The sequence below is a fragment of the Danio aesculapii genome, chromosome 9, assembly GCF_903798145.1.
Source record: "Danio aesculapii chromosome 9, fDanAes4.1, whole genome shotgun sequence".
In the NCBI taxonomy this organism is placed as follows: domain Eukaryota; kingdom Metazoa; phylum Chordata; class Actinopteri; order Cypriniformes; family Danionidae; genus Danio; species Danio aesculapii.
The window spans coordinates 28,880,364-28,900,718 of record NC_079443.1 but is presented as its reverse complement, the minus strand read 5'-3'; the positions used below and the strand labels follow the sequence as shown (position 1 = coordinate 28,900,718).

General features: G+C 36.5%; 2 protein-coding genes across 2 annotated transcripts; one reads left to right on the top strand and one right to left on the bottom strand.

Annotated features, from left to right (window-relative positions):
• Positions 1–787: 787 nt before the first annotated feature.
• Positions 788–10,964, bottom strand: rab5b (RAB5B, member RAS oncogene family). The gene is made up of 6 exons (XM_056465376.1): positions 10,876–10,964; positions 6,741–7,030; positions 4,885–5,036; positions 4,681–4,803; positions 4,142–4,235; positions 788–2,450 (listed from the first exon to the last, which is right to left on the bottom strand). The coding sequence occupies exons 2-6, from the start codon at positions 6,901–6,903 to the stop codon at positions 2,338–2,340; spliced, it is 645 nt and encodes a 214-aa protein (XP_056321351.1). The 5' UTR covers positions 6,904–7,030; positions 10,876–10,964; the 3' UTR covers positions 788–2,337.
• A 775-nt stretch (positions 10,965–11,739) lies between these two features.
• On the top strand, positions 11,740–18,947 carry tbccd1 (TBCC domain containing 1). The gene is made up of 7 exons (XM_056464780.1): positions 11,740–12,128; positions 12,871–13,202; positions 13,285–13,449; positions 13,980–14,346; positions 14,936–15,122; positions 16,155–16,658; positions 18,054–18,947. Exons 2-7 carry the CDS (start codon positions 12,873–12,875, stop codon positions 18,247–18,249), a joined length of 1,749 nt encoding a protein of 582 aa, XP_056320755.1. The 5' UTR covers positions 11,740–12,128; positions 12,871–12,872; the 3' UTR covers positions 18,250–18,947.
• Positions 18,948–20,355: the final 1,408 nt, after the last annotated feature.

Sequence of the window (20,355 nt, the reverse complement as noted above, 5' to 3'; positions counted from 1 at the left end):
CATCGTCTGTATTTACATTCACCCACTGGCAGCCAAAATCCACTATGAAGCGTGTGTGCACTGTGACTACTTTTATATTGGTGATTAGCAATATAACACTCTGTCTCGTGCTGAAGCCTGTCAGTGTCATCGACCAATCGCAGCAGGCTTTCATCGGTCCAATCAGAACAGATTAGCTTCGCGCTGAGGAGGGGTTTGGGAACAAATGAATCACTGAACGATTCATATGGGAGTCGCTGGGATAATTAGGTAAAAATAAATGCAGATTATAGGACCATCAAAGTGTTTTTTGACCTTGCATGCATATTAGACTGTTGTTGGAGACCCTTACAACCAAAATATGATCCTATTTCATGTATAATATGGGCTCTTTAATGTATAAAAATATCTATTACATCATTTATATTATATATTAAATGTCCTCTTTATGAACAACAATGCATCTGAACTGCTTTAAATATTTGGCATTAAAAAATGTCTGTGCTGTACAAATCTCAAACAATCAATGATTTTGCTTATTACAAGACTGCTATTTATTAAATGAGATTTATTTTTTGTTTAAATGTCTGAAAGTGTTTTAAACATAAACCCCAATGTAAAATAAACCCTGTGAATTGCTGTTAGCATCTTGCAATTTGTTTGGTGTTGCTTGTGGTTATGGCTTGTGCTTTCAGAGGTAAATATTACTTCACGCGGGTGCAGGTAAACAATGTTGTAAATAAATACTAAATGACAGTAATCTGTGGTTTAGGTCTAGGCTATCAAAAAAGGTCACAGAAACCAAAGCCACGTTTCATTCATAGCAGAACAGCACAGCTTTATTTAAAATTGACAGAGGCGTTAACGAGATCAGATCTTATTCCACAAAAAAGGTGGACCTGAAGACACATGACAAATGAATTCTAGCTGTGTGACACCTTATCATGATACCTAATTCATTCCCTAAATGACCATATAAATGTTTTGGTAACCCATTGAATTACTGACTAAAATCAATTTGAAATAAAATTCTTTTTAATACACATCAACAAACAGCATTCGTAAAACAAAACTGAAACGACTCCTGTTTACTAGCACGCTCGGCAAGTTATTCTCACAGCTTATTGCCCTTATACCTCGGGTCGTCTCAAAACCGCTACTTTTAAGATGGTCCGCCGACCTCGATCAAGCCCAAAACAAAGAACACGGAAAAAACGGAGTAGGCACTTCTGTTTTTTTCCACTTTTTCAGGGGCTTTGTGGGCAAAAATCTGCATCTCCACTATATTTGCCATCCCAGTGCTCAATCAATCCCTTTGTTGATTTGTGGGTGCTTCAATATTTTTGTTGCTTTTCATTAAAACATACTGCGACATTAGCCTGGTATTGTGTGACTTTCGCATCCAGACAAATAAATGTGCGATGATATTCTGCAATTAATCATGAAGCAAAATGATTTTGGTTCAGTCTGATTGGTGCCAATATATAATAATTTGTTGATTGTTTCTCAGACAGTAGTTTACACAAAGCTAAAAGAAGATTAGGAAGGCATCGTAGAGCTCGCTGTTGTTTTGTGAACACCAACACTGAACTTTGAGATCAATGCTGTGGGGAGAAGTAAATGAAATAGGGAAGACAACATTGACTTTCTTCAATACTTTTTGGGTCAAAGATGAATGACGAGCTGCGCAAAGGGAGACCAGTTCAAACAAGGGTAATAAATAAAGCTGAAATCAAACAAATGAAGTTCTGCTTCGGTGTTCCTTCGTGTTAGAAATTTAGTAGATGTGGCTCATGGATGAATAACTGACGGGTTAGTTTAAGTTTAAGGTGCTGACTTTCTTCCAGTGTTAGAGTTGGGATCAGAATGGGAGAGCCCAGACCATATGGATACTCAGTGTAGATTTCGCTTGAAGACTTCTGAATGTTTAAAGGGGCATTATGGACCCTTCCAGGGGCTGAGAATGGGAAGGTTTGTTGGTTAATAATAACTCTTCAGTTCATTCTGTGTTTCTGTATCTCTTTTCCAATCCTTTATCTCTACGTGTGACACCCTGGTGCTTGCATAATGAAGATGAACTGAGGTGGAAATTCTTGTTGACTTGAAAGTAATACAGAATCCATATCTACTGCCAGACATGACAGAGTCCATCGTCCGTTCGCTTTCAGCCCCGTCCACCAGAAGTCTTCCTTGAAAAATCTCTTTGTGGCACGAGTGAGGCGTTTTCCTCAATCTCTTCCAGTTATTCCTTTCTTTCTTTCTCTTTCTGTATCCGTCTTGGGAGGTGAAAGGGTGAAGGGTGGGATTTTGGGGAGGAGAAGGTGTCGTGGTCTCCCATGATGGAGTGTTGACAGGCCTTTAGTTCCCACAGCAGCTTCGAGTGGACTGTGCATCTGGGTCCTGTAGGTTCACGCCCCTGTGTCGCGCTGCATGCGTAGGGTTTTGGGTGTCTGTTTTTGGCATCTTTTTTGCTATTGAGAAATAAACAAGAGTTGAAAAGTCAAGAGGCTGAGTTACATTGTTCATTTATGCCATGAAATGAAAGATCATTTCTGGAAAAAAACAGACTTTTCTTTGGTTGTCTTTAATAATTCATTTCATCTAAAATGGACTGGAAATTTACTTTCAAGCTTTGCCGCCATCCAACAACTGAAAGAAATAAAAAATAAGTCCCTGTCCTACATTTTTTTTTGTTGCTTTCCAATAGTTTTACTTTTTATTCAGAAGAAAAATTGACACTACTTTCATTTCATTGCAGTTATAAAGAGGTCATGTTGCAAGCATAATAAAAATCTTAGCTCTTCGTCTTCGTACCTCAATTCAATGATCTAACATGATTTGTCAGGTCCTGGATCTTTTGATCTTGATAACTGATCTCTGGCTAATTTGGTTCTTCAAACAAGTTTGCAAATCAGATTAAAATAACTTCATGAACTGATCTGAGATTGTTGCGTGTGTTGTGAAGGACAGATCTATCGATCTTCGAAACCATAATCAGCAATCTAATGATTGGCTGACAGCACAGCAGTGTAATGACATCATCTGATTAATATTCAATTATCCATGTGAGCAAAATTACATGAAATTCATAGTAAATGGTTTGGTAAATATGATATGCTTTAAAATCTAATGTATCAAGAGTCTTTAGTTATTTATTAAGGTTTACGAACGAAACGATCCTGGATTGTGTCAAATCGTCCATAACCAAATCCAGCTAATTGAGTAATCCACATATGAAGAACGAACTCCAGGAAGCAAACAAAAACCTCTTTCAATGGAAATGAGAATCTTTCCAGAACAGAATAGTGAATTTTACAGCTTGTGCATCAAATAATATATCACAACAAACATCTGCGTGCACTTTAGAATAATGATATGCTGTTTTTTAATACATACAATATACAGTCTATGCACAGAAAGCTGGATATCAGATGATGATGGAACATCATGCACTGTAAAAAATGCAGGGTTCCGCACAATTCATGTTGTTCCAACACAAATTGATAGAACAACAAATTTCGGTTGAATGAACATAAAGCAAACGTTTTTTTCCATTTTTTGTCCCCCCCAAAAAAACTCTAGAATTGTGTTATTCCACTCATTTTAAATAAGTAGTTTGAACAAGCAGCAAAAATAATTGTTTGAATGTGTGAAAATTAAATTAGTATCTCTTTAGTAAACAGTCAAACATATACAAGATTAAGCCAAAACCATGCAAAAAAAACCAACACAACATAATGGTATGTACATTTAAACAGTCAGCTAAGAAATGACTTATAAAAAAAAACACTGGACTTTGCAATGGACCTTATTTTTTTAAAGTGTAAAAATGTTAATATTACCCCTTTTAACTTCAATACAACTTTACAAAAAGACTAGTAAGTTGAGAAATCTTTAACTGAGATGGTATGCTAGGAAAGTTTTAGTTCTGCCTCTGAAAACAATATATATATTATATTAATAATGTTCCCTAATGTAAGTCTAAAGTTTGTATTCTCTGCATAGTATTACGAAATGCAATAAAATGAATCCCTTTCAAACTCTGACATTTCAATTCCTTTTTTGATGATATTTGTGATGCCACATTAACCACAGCTTTGTGTGCTAACAATAACAGCATGTAGAAGAGAACACACTGTAAGAAGACAGCCTTAACACTTACCAATGGCCAGGAACAACTCGTTTACATTCATTGCAGTCTTGGCAGAGGTTTCCATGAAAAGTAAACCCGTGTCTTCTGCATATGTCTGGGCTTCCTGTTCAGAAATATAAAATTATAGTCTGGGTTATGTACTGCACACAAGACATAAGCATTTTTTTAATAATTAGTTGGGTGATTCGAATATGTAGTTGCCATATATTTCACACGTTTGAGGTCAGTAAGATTTTTTTAAAAACATTATCGGTTTATAAAATGTTTCTTGTGCATCAAATCAGCATAATACAATACTGTTAGATTAATCACTGTAGACTGGAGTAATGGATCCTGAAAATTCTAAGTTATCTGGAAAAAAAATGCATTTCAAAATATTCAAGTACGATTCTTTTTCTAAATTGTAATGAAATTTGATACTTCATAATATTACTGTTTTAGATTTGTATAATCTAACCCAGACTGTATTTTTAAACCTTTTGCAACATAACTGATAGAAAAAACTCTAACAATGTCTTAAAATATAATAAAAGAGACAACGATTTGACCTCATACTCCACGAGTCTCTTGTCCGCTAGATCGGCTTTGTTTCCTGCAAGAGCAATGACTATGTTGGGACTGGCCTGCCGCTGCAGCTCTTTCACCCATGCTTTTGCACGCTCGAATGTTTCCTACAAACAGATAACATGGGAACAAGCAATCAAATGAAAGTTTGTATTATCTGTGAAAAGAATGTACTGTTCTAAACTTACAGGTTTAGTGATATCAAACACAACAATGGCCGCCTGGGCTCCACGGTAGTACATGGGGGCCAAGCTGTGGTAGCGCTCCTGTCCAGCTGTGTCCCAAATCTCAAACTTTACCGTAGTGTCGTCCAGACAAACAGACTGGGCCAGGAATGCAGCTGAAGGTGGACAAACAAACAACAGCAAAAAGTAATTAAGGTATTAAAACATTAATAATAATACTGGTGGGACTTGATTTTTAGACTTTTAGTTCTTTGTTTTATGAATCAGATTATTATTATCACCGTTTGCAAAATCTGGTAGCCTGGGGCTTTTGTTTCTTGTTGTTGGGCTACCAAAATTTATCTACAGTGTGCCTGGCGGGCTAACTATATGCCCTGCTCGGCACGGTATAGATAGATTTTGGTGGCCTGACTGAAAAAACAATAGCCCTGGGACTTCGGGCTACCAGATTTTGCAAGCCTGATTATAATAATCTGATTCATAAAACAAAGAACTAAAAGAACTAGTATTAATAATATAAATGTTTAATTGACGTGAAATTGACATTAGGGAAATTTTCCCTTGGCAACTAATTGACCTAAAACACAGAACTGAAAGTAAATAAGTGTAGATGATGAATAATAATAAATAATAAGACAAAAACTAACAGACATTAAAAGGAAATTTAATATATCAAAAAAACAATATGTAAAAATGTATCTGAATATTAATAAATGCTGATTTAGTATAGGAATAATACTAAATTATAAATAATACTAAAATACTACAGGATATAAATGGCGAAAAGAAACACTAAATAGGAGAGAAGTAAATACTGAAAAGAGAATACTCAAACTTAGCTTTAGCTTTCTCAGAAAATCATTGAGATGACCCAATAAATTATAATTATAAAGGATGACGATTACTAATGCATGTAATTTATTATAAATAATCATTGAAAATTGCTGTCTTTTATCATACTATAGCACCATTGCTAGCACAGGGTTATATAAAAGCCATAAACCACTCAAAAACACACTTTAAAGTGACTTCTTCTCCACTACATGCCTTAAAAAACCTTGGTAAAACCATCGTGATGCATGACCTGAAAGTGTTTTATCACTTTAACGAGTCCAATCTAATATTAGAGTTGCATTATGGGCATTTATATGATGTCTGTCTGTCGATGACTTTATGGGAGCCAAAGTCTGTATGTAATTATATACATAAATTCTACTATTAAGATTATACTAGAGATAGTGAATCTGGTTTGTCGTCATACACATGATGATGTCTTTTATCAGTTGATATGTGCTGCTGTGACTAATTACATGGTTAGTTTAATTGAAAGACAAATTAAGACAGGGTTTTACAAACTAGTCAGGCTTCCCCTAACGGAAGTTTTGCAGCAGGAATCCCGTGAATCGACCTGCAGAGAAACTTATTAATCCTAAACGTTTTGAAGGTAGCGTATGTGGGAATGTTAATGCAACACACAGTTTAAAACAGAAATGCCCAAAGAGTCTGCGGGCCAAAATTGGCCAATTGTAACCTTTGATTTGGCCCACCATCCCATCTGAGAGGAGAAGTGAGTATGATGGAGAGGGTTGGGACGAACGCCTTTAACACTGAAAATACAATTTTATTGTAATAAGTTCATTAATAAATGTAAAATAACCTGTATTAGTTACTATAAAGCAATGTTTTCTAGTAATTTTTAAATATTATTAAATAAACTAGGAAATTAATCATGGCGGCCCACTAGCCTTTAATTAAGTTTGGTTTGGGCACCCCTGGTTTAAACTAATCAATGTTTTCCTGTAGCTCCATTCCAAGCTATATAAACTCAAATCAAATCCATCAGCTACAGTATTCCTCACCTCCAATGGTGGTCTCCTGAAACTCATCAAACTGTCCCTTCACAAAGCGCAGCACCAGGCTGGACTTGCCGACGGCCATGTCTCCTAGCAGCACCAGTTTGAACTGGCAGATCTTGGTCTGCGGTAGGTTCCCATTGGCCCTGCCTGTCCCGCGGGTGCTCATGATGTAGGAAGGGTGGCCGTCCTCCCTGATAGCGTCTCTGAAAGCAGCAGCTCAAAGCAGTGGACTCCGTTTCTGAAGTACTGCAAACGTTTTATTAGGCCACAAGGACAGCAGTTAGACTGTAATCCTAAAAAAAAAGAAAAAGAGAAAATGTTTGAGCACAAAGTTCCTGGAATGGGTAGTGGAAGAGGAAGTGACTTCTATGGTAAGAGCTAACGTATGAAGACAATGAGTTTTTCTGTCATTACAATGAATTAACACATTTAATTATATTTTTGATACTATTAAATATGTTTAATACATCATTGTACACAGAAGATAGCTATTATACTGGATATTAGAAAGCTGCCCTTAACTATATCTTACTAAATTCTTGCCAATACAAGCAACTTTCAAGTCAGCAATCAGAAACCACAGATGCTTTGTGATTGAGAATCAGTTCTCATCCAAAAATAGGGAAGCTGATGAGTAAGGCAACAGAATACGATTTATTAGGTAAGAGTGCATTGCTAAACTATCTCATGACAGTTAGAGCCCAACTGTCATACATAATTTTTCTCATTCTACATTTGTAATAAAATGTCTGATGTGTGACACACATTGTTATTAATAGCACACGTTGTTAGTCTTTGGTAAACAATCAATCCATGCAAGTTATTTCACAGAAAAAAAAAATGTTTTGGTAAGCTTCAGTCAAAGTCTGAGCATTTGCTGTAGTGGCAGTCTTCCTCTGTTGATGTCAGTTTCAACTAGGGCAGCACAAAATATCATTTGAGCATCGATATCGCAATGTGTGTATCTTCAATAGTCAAACTGCAAGATTAGATTATTTATTAAAGATTAAAATATATTGTTCTTTTTAAATAATTTGTACAACGACCATGTTATTTTTTTGTTTGATTGTTTAATTTCTGTAATTGAACATTGACTCCAGAAAACCATAAAGCACTGTTTGTTTCACTTTAATCTTTGCTCTCTGGTATTTATATATGCTTGAATTTATTGTGATTTATGCAAACGCACTGCATAGAAAAAAAGACTTGCTCGTCCCACTCTCTCTAAATGAATGAAATATTTTCAAAGAGAGCCATTCAATTAATCTGGTGAAATATTCTTATTGCAAAAATAAAACATCACAATGTCAGATTTTTACAAAATCCTGCAACCCTAGTTTCAAGTTCAACCACTATATTCTTAACCATGCCACTCTTACCTTTAGTCGGCTACTAGAGAATGATGCAATGAAAAGAAAGCCCTGCCTCCTCCTCAATATGCTGTTTCAGTTGAAAGTAATTCAACATACTGAAATAAAACCTGTTTCGGTTCATGCAGACTTTAAGTAAGCTTCAGAAGTGATTAATGGCATTCTTATTCAATTCATCTTTATTTCTATAGCACTTTTGCAATGTAGATTGTGTCAAAGCAGCTTAACATAGAAGAAGTTCTAGTAAATGGAAACTGCTTCAGTTCAGTTGTTCAGTATAATGAAATGTCCGGGCTGAAAGCACTGAAGAGCAACTCCACTGATGTGCAGCTCCAATAGTTCAAACCTAGCAAGCCAGTTGCGAGAAACAAACTTCTCCAATTGACAGAAGTGAAAAAAATTATGAAAAAAACAGGCTTAGCTGGGCACAACCATTTTTCTTCTGGCCAAACATCTTATCTTCACATCTAGGTGAAAATATGTCATTACTGAAAGTACGCTCTTTGCAATTGCATTCAAAAATCCACTGTTTCCCCCCTCAGTTATACATTTTACGAAGCCCCTTTGCAATGGATGTTGGCATAAACAATGATCAGAGCCCTTACCACCCTAGATGCTGAGCAGGTAGAAAACCACCAGGTTTGTGAAACTGCCACCTCTTTGTGGTTTCCCGGCGTTTGCTGTTCTGCTCTCAGACTTTCCATCAGTATCACTTTGCAGTGCAAATATTTATAGCTACACTTTTTTAAGTGCATAGGTCAGTTTGCCATCAAGCAACAGCTTTGCCATCAAGCCGTGCAACAACCTAAAGGCATTAATTAAAGTGTCACCAGTGATGAGCGTGAGCTTAATATGAAACATCTCTGATGAGGCAATTATTATAATTACACATGTGCTTTTTTTAATAAATTGCATTTTATATAGTACTTCACACATGCACACGGCATGTTACGAGTACTATGATACAGGATTCATTTTCATGCTGAATTACAATCTTGACCTGAAAAATACATTTTGACATTCTGACTTCTATAAGACTAGTATTATAGAATACGTAAATACTATGGAGGTCAATGGTTACATGTTTTCATCTATCTTTAAAACGTCTTCTTTTGTGTTCAACAGAAGACAGAAACTCAATGGTTTCGAACGTTGAGGTAAAGTTGGTTTTGTATTTGCACATTCATTCAGTGACAACTTGTGACATTCTCCCTTTATTGTTTACCATAGTACTTTGAATATTCGGTTTGAAATCACATGCAAGTATTAACAACATTGGCACTATTTATTTGACTGTGAACAATATTGTACTTTGATAGTCATTTGGCTGCTAATATGATTTTGCTATTTAGAATTTGCAAGGAATACTTTTCTGAAATTATATTATTATGGAGAAAGTCTGAAGGTGCGAATATAAAACCAACTTTACCCCAATGTTTCGAACCACCTGAGGGTGAGTAAATAGTGAGTACATTTTCATGTTTGAGTGAACTACACCATTAATAATTCTAATAATTATGTGTATGTACATTTATCTGAATTATAAAGCTAATAGTCAGGAATATGTCTGTTGATCTGAATAAATAATAACTCTCTCACTATCCTTCAGCTTAGTCCCCGATTTATCAGGAGTCGTGACAGCAGAATGAACCGGCAATTGCCCTGGCATATGTTTTATTCGGCGAACGCCCTTCCAACCACAAGCTAATAATATCCGAGTATGTCTATTAATCAAAATAATAATGCATTAATTGGTAGTATATCATTCATTCATTTTCTTGTCGGCTTAGTCCCTTTATTAATCTGGGGTCGCCACAGCGGAATTAACCGCCAACTTATCTAGCATATGTTTTACGCAGCTGATGCCATTCCAGCCGCAACCCATCACTGGGAAACCCATACACACTCATTCACACACATAAATACACTTTGGACAATTTAGTCTACCCAATTCACCTGTACCGCATGTCTTTGGGCTGTAGGGGAAACCGGAGCACCCGGAGGAAACCCACGCGAAGGCAGGGAGAACATGCAAACTCCACACAGAAACGTCAACTGACCCAGCTGAGGCTCAAACCAGCGACCTTCTTGCTGTGAGGCACCAGCACTACCTACTACGCCACTGCGTCACCTGGTAGTATATGTATTGATCTAATTATTCATTGTAATAACCGTGAGTATATCTATTGATTTGAATAATAATGCTAAATTCGTATGACTACTGATCAGAATAATAACTAATAATCAGGAGTAGATCTAAATAAAATACTCAGGTGCATGTCTGTTGTTCTGGATAATAATATTAACAATCAAGGGTATGTCTATTGTCTACTGATATGAACAATAACGCCAATGACTCTTCTGATTCATAACTGTAATAATCAGCAACATGTCTGCTGATGTGATTCATAACTGTAATTTTCAGGAATATGTCTTCTGACCTGGATAACAATCCTAACGATAAGGAGTAGCCCATGTCTGTTGATCAGATTAATAACTCTAATCATCACGAGTTTGTCTCCTGATGTGAATGATAACTCTGACAGTGAGGAGCAGATTTTCGTGATGAAACGCAGAACTCTGGCAGTCAGGTGAACGTGTCTGCTGTGATGCATTAGAGGCGCAGTATAGACTCTGACCATTAACGTGACTCGTCTCGATCCAGGCGAAGCGGCCCAAGCGGTGCCATGAGCACCAGTTTCCTAAACAACCATATCTGGTTTTGAAACATATGGGGATCAAAAACTACCAGGATAAGTGATATTTACCTGTTGTTGCCAGTCGCGGCTCTTTCAGCGATGGCTGTTCGGTTGTTGATCTATCAGCTGGTTATCGGGCTGCGAACACTTCCTGCACATCCGCGCATGCGCATTGTTGAGACGTACAAGTCAAAGCTTGTGGAGTTTTTGGATTTAAAATTATGTATACATCATTTCTGAGCAGTTTTAACAAACGTAATTAACGTTTGTGTGTGTTGTGTTGTGTTGTGTTGTGTTGTGTTGTGTTGTGTTGTGTTGTGTTGTGTTGTGTTGTGTTTGGTTTGTGTTGTGTTGTGTGTGTGTCTGTGTGTATATAATAAAAGAGGCCCATAGATATATTTATATATGAAAGAAATTTCATAAAAACGGTCATATTTATGTTTTAATAAATCTAACCTGATTTCATTCATTCATTTTTGTTTTGGCTTTGTCCCTTTATTAATCTGGGGTTGCCACTGGGAAAATCTAACCTGATTTCTTTCAAATAATTAATTAAATAAATAAAATGTATATAATATAATATAATATAATATAATATAATATAATATAATATAATATAATATAATATAATATAATATAATATAATATAATAATATTAATTTATATAAATAATTTGTATATATCTATGGGCCTCTTTTATTAGACTATATTGACTGATTTATTTTAAAATCTAGAGAGGAGAAAACTTTAAGATTAATACATAACACCTAATCTAATTTAATCCTCATGATACAGCAAAACTATTGCATTTGGTAGTGTTTTGCTGGCAAAGATGTTAATTGGAGGTGTATTTTAATGACATCGATTATGTAAATCTCTATATGACTTTTATATTGAAATGCAGCAGTGCTCCAAACGGAGCGATTTGCGTTACGTCACTTTGTGACGCAGACTTGGCAACCACTCTTGAACAGTTGGACAGTTTTATCGTTTGTTTTCTTAGAGATGGTTAAGCTGGACGTTAGAGAAGTTATATGTTCATTAGTTTTGAAGTAATTTATTATTCTGAGGTGATGGTTTGCTGATGGCCTTGACCTAAGGTGATTCTGTAGTGAATGAAACGATTATAATGAAGTTTTGAGCGGTACAACAGCGCGCGTTCGCGAGGTTCCTGTGTTTGGTGTCGGGTCGCGCGCGATTCAATGTGCACAGCATCAGACTCATTTCCATCTAAATGTTTATTTTATACACGTTCAAATGTATTTTTACCCAAGAAACCAAAGGTGACCACCTTTTGACACCGTAAAACGTCCAGTGGCCAGGTAAGGAGAGAGAATTCTGAATTTGTTGACACTGTGTTGGTGTAAGTTAACGTTAGTTTTGAAAAATATGTCGTAAAGTTACCTTATTGCTTCACGTCCTTCTCTTAACAGGAGTAAAAATATTCATCTCTAATACACAAATAGTATAATTTAATCTTAAATAACTTGTTATACTCTTAAGTTACCATCTGTTCTCGTTTTTCGTAATTAAATCGTATTTCTGCAAAATCGTTTAAAATGAATAAGTTTTTCCACAATCGTTTTCAAAAAAAAATTTTTGAATCTAAAGGTTTATTGGACGGGTTGTCTCACTTTAAACATTATAGATTGCAGGAAGGTTGTGTCTCTTTCTATAAATGTGCTTAATATTCAGATTTGTATTGTAAAATGTCACTGGTTTAGTGTGTGTTTTTTCAATGAAAGTGTATTCTCACTGGATTGTATGGAATTAATGAAGTAAAACTTTGGCTGAGGATGCTGTGGTCGTCATGGAAACATTGAAAAAAAAATTTCAATTCAACAAGGCCATCAAGTGGTTACTTAGGAAATTGTTTGCCTTTGCCTGCTATACATGTAGCTATAACTTAGACAGTCTTTCTTTTGTTACTGACTCTATTACTAATAAAATTATCATTTTATTTTTAACATATTATACTATTTTACACATGTATTCTAGCACATTGTCACTGATACTTTAATGATGATTTGATACTTTCTCTGACCGACTCAATCTCTTCTATAGAAATGGACAAGTACACAGCATACGTATGGCCACGTTTGGAGCCCTTCCTCATCGGGGTGCTTCCCGCCACACCTCCAAGTAAATTCAGCATGCATTATCTGCGCAAGATGTCCAGTTACGTCCGGACGCGGGATGGCTGCTTTCCCAGGCTTGGCTGGCAAATGTGGCGACATATCGCTTGCGGAAAACTGCAGCTTGCAGAGGATCTGGCCTGGCTCTATTTTGAAACTTTTGATCTGTTGATGCCACACTCTGCTGAGCAGAGATTAGAGTGGGCAGAAGCTCTGTCTCAATGCCACACTCAAAAGGAGCTCGACAGGCAGCGGTGTAAGGTACGAATAAAGAGGTCTAGTGCTGTTAGACATCATTATTGCTATCCTGCAGCACTAATCGTTTCTTTTCACCTTGCTTTAGCTGTCAGTAGACACTCTGCAGTTTCTACTTTTCCTATATTTACAACAACTGAACCGAATCTCTCTCCGCACGTCACTGATTGGAGAGGAATGGCCGAGTCCCCGATCACGATCACCCTCATCATCTTCTTCTGAGAGAGATGCCAAAATTAGCTCCCAAAATAAGGTGCGTGTGTGTGAATCAGTCATGTTATAAAGTATGAAAAAAGGAGTTTATTTTTATTTCTTTTATTTAGAAAGTATGCATTAAATTAATCAGATATGACGTTAAACACGTTCTATTTAAAGCTTACTATTTCAAATAAATGATTCATTTATTTAATCAATTATTTACTATAATGAATTCTTGGTGTCTGCTTAATTGTTGTGAAAATAAATATCAAGAAAATTTCGTTTTTAATAATACTGAGGATGATGATGATGATTTTCCCAGTACTGGGTTGCAGCTGGAAGGGCATCCGCTGCGTAAAACATATTCTGTATAAGTAAGCGGTTCACTCCACTGTGGTGACCCCTGATTAATAAAGGGACTAAGCCGGAAAAAAAAATGAATGAATGAATAAATAAATGATGAGGATAATTATGATGATGATCATTTGTGTGTGTGTCTGTGTGTCTAACTTGCATTTTTCCCTGTAATCCTGTTGCAATTATCAGTATAGTGCAAATAGATTTTTTTCCTTTCTCTTTTACCAGAACTGGGACGTCCAGGCCCATCTTACTTTTCTTCAGACACACCTGCCTGAGCTCTTGGAGCTGCTGGTGGAGCCAGGACAGCTGAGCAGTTCAGGACAGGTTTCGCGTGACGGCCACCTCACTTTAGAGGCCGTGGAGAGCCTTAGCCTTCTTCTGGAAGGATCTGTGAGCCACAGCCGTACAGTTCACCCGGTCCACAAGCTCCTCAGTCGCTCACAGCTGCAGTCCCAAGCGGGATTCTCAAAACTCAGTTGTTCCTACTCTCTGCAGCAGTTCCAGGATTTTTTGCGTCAGGCCCTCTGCCTCAATCCTTTTGGAATATCCAACTGCTCACAGTCAGGCAAAAAACTGTCATGGGCCCTGCAAGGTAAACTTAATGCTGTTCTTCTAAATTAAATTTAAATTAAATTAAATAATGTAATTGTTAGTATTTTGCGGACTTCTACAGATTCAATGATCTTTGGGAGTAAATTTAAAATTTTCATATGCAAAAAGGCCATATTTGTTTAGAAATCTTAAAGGAACAGTAACAAAAGAAATGTATTTGTTTAATACATATTTCACCAAAAATGGACATTTACTCCCCCTAAATTGGTTAAAAACCTTTGAGTTTTGTTTTAACATTAAGATCCATATTTTAAAAAAGTGTTTTGGAAAACACTCAACGTTCTTAACAAATAAATATGTTTTTATGTTTAACAGTAGTAAGATATTCAAACAGGTTTTTGCCAAGTGGAGAGTGAGTAAATTATGACAGAATATATTATTGAATATATTATATTATGATATATTAAATTGAACTTTAAAAAAATGAAAAATAGGAATATTAACTATACAAGTTAACTGAACCTCAGGGAAACAGCTAAAGGATTGTGTTATGGATCTTTTGAGTGGTTTAGCTTGATCTGATGGATGGTAAATCTGATCAGTGGAGTCACGAACCTTTAATTTTACAGTAGAGGGCACGCTAAAGAAAGCCAAAATATTCCGAAACACCCACGCGGCTCCTCCAGGAAGTCGACTGGTGCTCATGTCGCAGGTCTGCAAGCAGACATTGGCCAAGGACTCTGAAAAGCTGAATGACGTCAACATCAAACTCCACCGCTGCAGTGAGGCATTCATCTACCTTCTCTCTCCTCTGTGGTAAGGAAACACTTCATTCATAATTTAAGCATGTCGTGATATACCTTCTTTTGTTAAGCTGTAAATTGTCCTGGAAGTAAATGCAGTATATTATAATAATATGTATCATGATAGTTACTGTGATTTGAAGATTACAACTTTTTAGTGCCATTTGGCCACGAAATAGCCATAAGTTGCTGATGTGGCAATATATATGTAATAAATAAATGAACAACTTTTTAATGTATATCATGACATATCATTCTTTCTGTCTGTCATTATATAATTGTATATGATATAATACATTGTCAATAAAGAAGGTGTTTAGATTTATGTAACTAAATAGTTAAGTATATGATTCTTTATTTTCTGTAGCTTTTTATTTCTGAATTAATTTCTCCCATTTACTATAAATAACATTTAATAAAACATAAAGCCTAAACAAATGTTGATACTACTTGAAAGTTGGAATAATGCTAACAAATACTCCCATGCCTCTCACATTCTCACAATTTCATGTTTCCATATTTCTTTGTTTGATGTGTATAGCATTTATCCAAAGCTAATTAAAGGTAGGCATTTTTATCAGTTCTTCCTTTACCTGAGAGTTAAATCAACAATTTTGGCATTATCAATGCCATGCTTTACTGTTTGAGTTTTAAATTGGAGCATATTACAGATGGAAAATTAACACAATTGTTGCTACACAACTAGTCAACAATCCTGTCCCATTCCTAATAATAACATCAATGGATGACTCACAACTTGCATAACTAGGGCTTAACTAACTTACCAGAAAAGCTGGCATAGTCTCATGTCTTTTTATCAAGTTGAAGTTTCCTTTATTTTGTCATTTAAAACATCACAGGAGAACGAAATTATGCAGAACAAAATTTTGAAAATATAATAATTCAAGAAATGTAACGTTATATATTAAAATATGTACAGGAAAAACAGCTTAGCAGAAAAAAAGCATTATTATAAATATAAATAAATAAGAAATAAATATAATATAGTGTGGTCCAATCAAAACCAAGCCTTTGTGTCTTGCAGGTCAGTGACCCTGGACAAGTGCAGGAACAGTACCGTGGTTCTGGGACCGGTGAGGACCAGTGTCCACATTCAGAACTGTGAGAATGTCCGTGTTGTTTGTGTGGCCGGTCGTCTAACCATAGGAGGCTCCTTTAACTGCATAATTCACTCCCTCACTCCGACTCGACCCCTTCTCCTACCTGGAAATGTGTCTCTCACTCTGGGCCCCTTTCACACACAGTACCCCACACTAGAAGACCACATGGCGAGTGCAGGTTTAGCAGTGGTTCCCAATTTATGGAACCAGCCTCTACTGTTTGGAGTCGAGGGTTCAGCTCCAGATACAGGCTGCTACCGAATCCAGCCCCCTTCTGAGTTTTATCCACTGGTGATTCCCTTCCAAATGGATGGGGATAACTGTGAGATCCCTTGGAGCCTGCCGGAAGACTTCCAGAAGGCTCTGGAGAGCCGAGAAAAGACCATAGAGGAGTGGCAGAAGACAGTGAAGGATGCACACCTGAACAAGTAAGCCTACTTTTTGGTTCCTCGCCAGGCTGTAGATAAACATAGATGTAGATTTATTAATGCTTCCAAAATATTAGGCCAAATCAGACATTGCTGTGTGTTGAGTGTAATGTAAACAGTTTTGTTCAAGGTGTTGTATCGCACTTGTTGCTTTTCTTATAAAAAGTTGTGTGTGTGTGTGTGTGTGTGTGTGTGTGTGTGTGTGTGTGTGTGTATGTGTGTGTGTGTGTGTGTGTGTGCTAGAGCTGCACAATTCTGGCTAAAATGAGAATCGTTTTTTTTTTTTTTGCTTAAAATAAAGATCATGATTTTCTCATGATTCTGTAGATGTAAAACATGAGGTTAATAAGAGTCGGCAATTATTATTGTTTTTTCTCAAACATATGGTAACAACAATAATAATATTATGTGTAGGTCTACTGGTTTCTATAAATAATTCTATTCTACTTATAATAATTCTGATGTTGAATTATGTTTGAGATATATGCTTGCAATCTGTCATTGACAACATTATTAGACCATTTAATTCACTGGTAAAATCAACATTACATAGGCTAGAGTAGTTATACTGACACTGTAAACATTTATTTTCATGAACAACTGTGTGTTCGCTATGAAAGAAATAACATATGAAATGCTTGCTGTAATCATTACTCTAAAATGCGATATGATTATTTAAATGATGTGCACACTTACGGTTTCATTTTCACTGCTGTTCATACTTTGCGCTTGGCTCTCAAACGATCACTCTGTGCCACAAACAGAATATTATTTACAACTTTATTACCTGTTACTCATAGCCTATGCAGGTTCTGTTCACTAAAGTAGACGCGCGCGCGTCTATCATTAAGTAGGTTGTGCAAAGAAGACAAAAATGAGACATTTTTAGGTTAATTATACTTTATAAATACAGTATGCGACTTTCAACATCATTTGGAGGTGTCCATGTCGCTGAGCAATGTATGTGAAACAATGAAAAGACTCGTGCAGCCGCCTTTGCTTCTCTCTTCTCTGCGTTAAACAGAAATTGGGGGGAAAAATAAACAAGGGGGCTAATAATTCTAACTTCAACTCTATGTCTGTAAAGCAAGTGTTAGCTGAGATTCCAGTGTGTTTGTTGACCGCCAAACTCTTGTAAAAAAGCACACGTCTGGCCCGAGCTTCTCCGTCAGTCTACAGCATCAATGATTGACTTCTGCACTAGTAGGCGGGGCTTCATTCACCATATTGACCATACACTTTTCCACATTCAAAACTATACAAGTGACATGTCTTCTGTGAATGTAAACAAGATGAATTCTAGTTCAGAAAACTTATTTAAGCCAAATGTGAAATGGTGAGTTTGTTCTTATGAGGCTTTCAGTAGTGTTGTATTGTGTCTTTGTTGTCTTAAAGGGCTCAGCGACGGCAGTTTCAGGCCTTAGTAGAGCAGAAGTTCCATGAATGGCTACTTGAGACAGGTCAAAGACAAGAGCTGGACAGCCTCCTTCCTCCTACCATCGCCCCACCCACCTCTGCAGAGCACTGGTCTCCCAACCAGAACACACTGAAAGACCAAACACATGAACAACCAACGGGAACTGTTTGCTAAGAAAATGGCTAAATGTTCAAAACCCCTTTAGTTCTCACAGAAGCATTAGCAATCTTCCGGTACGAAGGCTGTCCATATAGAAAGCTGGATCTGAATCTGATGGGGACATTGTGTCCTGTCACATTATTGATGTCTAGAGAAATCTATGCTGGATGAGTTTGTAGAGGTGCTGTTGTGTATAGTGTTGCTGTTGGTGTCTGATTTCGCTGTTTAGGCGTTATGTTACTGCCTAGTATAGGACACCAGGGATTCCACAAGTTGACATGCAAGAGAATATCACCATAGGAGTCGTTATTTAATTAAAACAGGAGTACTGCTCTTGTATGAATTTAGATGGAACAAGGATGAGTTGTGTGTAGGCATGTGTTGACATGGTATACTCAGTTGATACGTGGCATACACTCACTTGAAAAGTTTACAGTTGTTTTCTGCTGAAATCTCATGGCCAGTATGAATGTTTATATTTCTCCTTTGCTGTATGTTTGTTCACAATGCCTTACACTCTGTAATTGCACTATTGCTGTATCTTCACAATACAGATTCCACCAATGCTGTCACATAAAATGCCTTGACGTATTCGTGTCTTGTAGGAGAGTTTAAGTGCATTTACTGGTAAGTGTACGTTTATAGACAACACTGTGATTATGTAATAAAAGACCAACAATCCAATTTATTAAAAAGGAAATGGCTTCATAAACAAAATTATTTTTTTATATTTGGTTTGAAAACATACTTGCAGTAAAACAGACAGGAAAGATATTTGTCTGTCTTAATATATCTGTTCTCTGTGTACATCAGTTTTTCAGGGTCTATATCAGTCTGTGTATGTTTGATATATTTGAAAACTGTAGTAATCACTTTTTTCTAGTTTTCACAATTGCATTTTTCTAGTTCCTGTAACTGATCCTGTAACTTTTTTTTAGTTCCCATGGTTAATTCTTCTAATTTTTGCTTATTTCTATTTTTAAAACACCTTTTCTATTTTTTTATCTAGTTAACTATATTTCATTTAGCTGTGAGTTCATTAAATAGGCAATTATCCATTTGCTTGTTCAGCATGCGTCTGCAGCGTAAAGTGGGAACAGAACAAGATGGTCCACTCATCTGATACATGATAAAATAATTGAGCTTTCCCTTATAATACACTCATAATACACACTAAAATAATATCATATGCATTGGGGTATTTACATCCAAATCAGGTGAATGCTGAATGAAATACAACAGTTTGCATATGTGCCTCCCTTTTGTTAAGGGTCCAAAATTAAGTGGACGGAATAATAATCATAAATCAATCTTTTACTTTTTAATACTTGGTTTCAAATCCTTTGCAGTCAATTACAGCCTGAACTCTGGAAAGCATAGGCATCACCAGACGCTGATTTTCATTCCTGGTGGTGCTCTGCCAGGCCTCTGCAGCAACTGTCTTAAGTTCCTGCTTGTTTTTGCGGCATTTTCCTTTCAGTTTTGTCTTCAGCAAGTATAATGCATACTCAATCGGATTCAGGTCAGGTGATTGACTTGGCCATTGCATAACATTCCACTTATTTCAATTTAAAAACTCTTTGGTTGCTTTTGCAGTATGCTTTGGGTCATTCTCTATCTGCACTGTGAAGAACCATCAAATGAGTTCTGAAGCATTTCACTGAATAGGAGCAAAAACTTTGCCTGAAACACTTCAGAATTCATCCAGCTTCTTTTGTCAGCAGTAACATCATCTAAAAATACAAGAGAACCAGTTGCATTGACAGCCATACATGCCCACACCATGTCACTACTACCACCATGCTTCACTGCTTAGGATTATGAGCAGTTCCTTTCCTTCTCCAAATTCTTCTTTTCCCATCACTCTGGTAAAAGTTGATCTTGGTCTCATCTGTCTATAGGATGTTGTTTCAGCACTGTGAAGGCTTTTTTAGAACTCTTGTCTGGCCTTCCTGTTTTTGAGGCTCACCAATGGTTTACATCTTGTGGTGAATCCTCTTTATTCACTCTGGTGAAGTCTTCTCTTGATTATTGACTCTGAAACACATACACTTACCTCCTGGAGAGTGTTCTTGATCTGGTCAACTGTTGTGAAGGGTATTTCCTTCACCAGGGAAAGAA